General features: G+C 54.2%; 2 protein-coding genes across 3 annotated transcripts in view; one reads left to right on the top strand and one right to left on the bottom strand.

The window, feature by feature from the left end:
* Positions 1-731, bottom strand: part of UBE2G1 (ubiquitin conjugating enzyme E2 G1) — a gene marked incomplete at its 5' end in the record, with an annotated part of 48402 nt that extends 47671 nt beyond the window's left edge. Inside the window, one exon of the mRNA XM_019511319.1 lies at positions 515-731. Within this exon, the coding sequence (XP_019366864.1) occupies positions 515-731 (217 nt within the window). The remainder of the gene's footprint in view (positions 1-514) is intronic.
* LOC109293473 (protein spinster homolog 3-like) overlaps positions 190-2106 on the top strand; it is a 90584-nt gene continuing 88667 nt past the window's right edge. The window contains exon 1 of one of the 2 annotated variants that reach the window (XM_019511422.1): positions 190-336. The gene's annotated coding sequence lies outside the window, so the exon portion shown is untranslated. Of the gene's footprint in view, positions 489-2106 lie in introns of both variants that reach the window. The other variant, XM_019511421.1, reaches the window with a different exon arrangement.

The following is a 2106-nucleotide window of genomic DNA, read 5'->3' as shown; positions in this document are numbered from 1 at the left end:
CTCCCCCGCTCCGCCGCCGCCTCCCCCCGCCCGCCCGGAATTTCACTGCACTCCGGGCCGCGTCGCGCACGCGCACTACAAGCTCCCGGCCCGGCCGCGCCGCCATCTTGGGGAGGGCCCGCCGGCCCTCCCCGCCGCCATTTTGGGAAGGTCAGCTCTGGGCCCGCGCCCGGGCTCGCGGGGAAGGCAGGAGCAGCTCTCGTGTGGCAGGAGGGGAAGTTGGAAAAGACCCCGCCCCCCCACTCTTGGCTTAGCACAGCACGTGGCCCCGAGCGGCACGAAGCCGTCGCCGCCCGTTCCCACAAGAACGCCTAGGCCTGGCCCGGGACAGCCCAGGTACCGCCCGGATGGGGCGCGCGGGCCCTTTAAGAGGGCCCCGGGCCAGGTGCATTCTGGGAGTCGTGAGCACGAGGTGGGGAGCGCGGGGTATGCTGGGAAGTAGGAGAGCGGCAGCTGCAGCCTGGCACGTGGCCCCTTGAGGGGGTGGGGTGAGCGCGGGGCCGCGGGCCCCCACCTGGGCCGTGCCCTTGGTAAAGCCTCGCCAGGGGAGTAGCAAGGTTGGGACCAGAGGCGCGGGGAAGGTCGCGGGCCGGGCTGGCAGCTGGAAATTCCCCTCTCCGGCCCTGCCGCTGCACTTTGCAGCTCCCTCCATCAAGACCACCTGTTTTCTCTTTTTTCTCTTCTCTCCTTTTGTGAGAGGAGTCGCGACCCCACTTTGGCTGCAAGATGAGTCAGCAGTTAATATTAAGGGAAAAGAAACTAGGCTGGCAGAGCAGTTCTGCTAACCTCCGATAGCGGTTAGGCTTTCAGCAAACCCTGCTACTATTGCTTCCTATATTGCGCTGTGACATGCAGTTCCTTCTGGTACTGTCTCCTCCTCTTCTTGCAGCCTTCCCAGGGTTGTTCTGATCCAGGCTGTGTATCCTTAGGTTGTTACATTTAAATAATGTGAGAGATTCGAAAACTGAGCTGGGAACCCCTCGTTCTGATCCCACTGATGCTACTGCCAAAGCCTCTTTTAAGGAGGGAGGCAGCTGTGCAGCTTCATTAAAGTATAGTCTCCAATCCTAAATTTTACCTTGTGCACGTCAGAACTAGCACTGTTAGATAAATTTACTTAAAAGTGCACCTTGTGCATAGTAATGTGGGGATTAAATTTGCAGTTTCTGGCCCAGAGAATTGGATGCATTAAGCAGCTGTACCAGATCTGGAGGCTAGGTATCAAGAACAGAGTGATACTATGACTGTGACAGTGAGTGCTTCTTGTGTGCATGCTTTATTAGTCAACATGAAACAGTGGCTCATAAGGCCTGAATGTGGAATGGGCTTCAGTGTGCCTCTTGTTAAACAGGACTTACTGCAGCTTTATTCTGAACTAGCTAATCCTATCTGGGAAGCATTCAATAGCTCATGTCAGTAGATTGTTCCTGTTAAGTGGTCACTGGTGAGAGAAGTGTTAAACTCTCTCAAATTTGGCAGGGGGCGGGGGTTCCAGATCATCAAGGACTCTGTTTTGATTGAGTACTTCAGGAGTATGTCAGTGAAAATCAGGGCAACTCTAAACTGGAGTTGTATCCTGCTTGTTAGGCAATGTCAGCCAAGCAGAATTTCTTAAGGTTCTGTTGAGCATCCCGAGGCTGGTGGAAGAACTTTGGGTATGTGCTTGCTCACATGTGTATGCAACAGTGGTGTGACTCAGGCCTATATGTATGCAAGGGAAATTTTTTCTTCATGTGTCAAACTGCTACTCTACTGGGGTAACTAGATTACTCTGTTGACTGGCAATAAGATATGGCTGTTTTTAAACTGGGTTAGTCACTATAAAGAACAAGCATCATGATGGCTCGTTTCATAGTTTGTAGGGTTGGAAGGGACCTGAGCAGATCATCTAGTCCGACCCCCTGCCATGGCAGGAAGAGCACTGGGGTCAAATGACCCCAGTAAGGTGGTCATCGAACCTCCTCTTAAAAACCCCCAGGGTGGGAGCCTGCACCACCTCACTTGGAAGCTGGTTCCAGACTCTAGCCGCCCTGACCCTGAAGTAGCGCCTCCTGATGTCCAACTTAAACCTTCCCTCCGCCAGCTTGTGACCATTGTTCCTGGTCA

This window comes from Gavialis gangeticus, unplaced genomic scaffold (genome assembly GCF_001723915.1).
Source record: "Gavialis gangeticus isolate Ggan-Ray unplaced genomic scaffold, GavGan_comp1, whole genome shotgun sequence".
Taxonomy (NCBI): domain Eukaryota; kingdom Metazoa; phylum Chordata; order Crocodylia; family Gavialidae; genus Gavialis; species Gavialis gangeticus.
The sequence above is the reverse complement of the archived record's forward strand: the minus strand, read 5'-3'. Positions and strand labels throughout refer to the sequence as shown.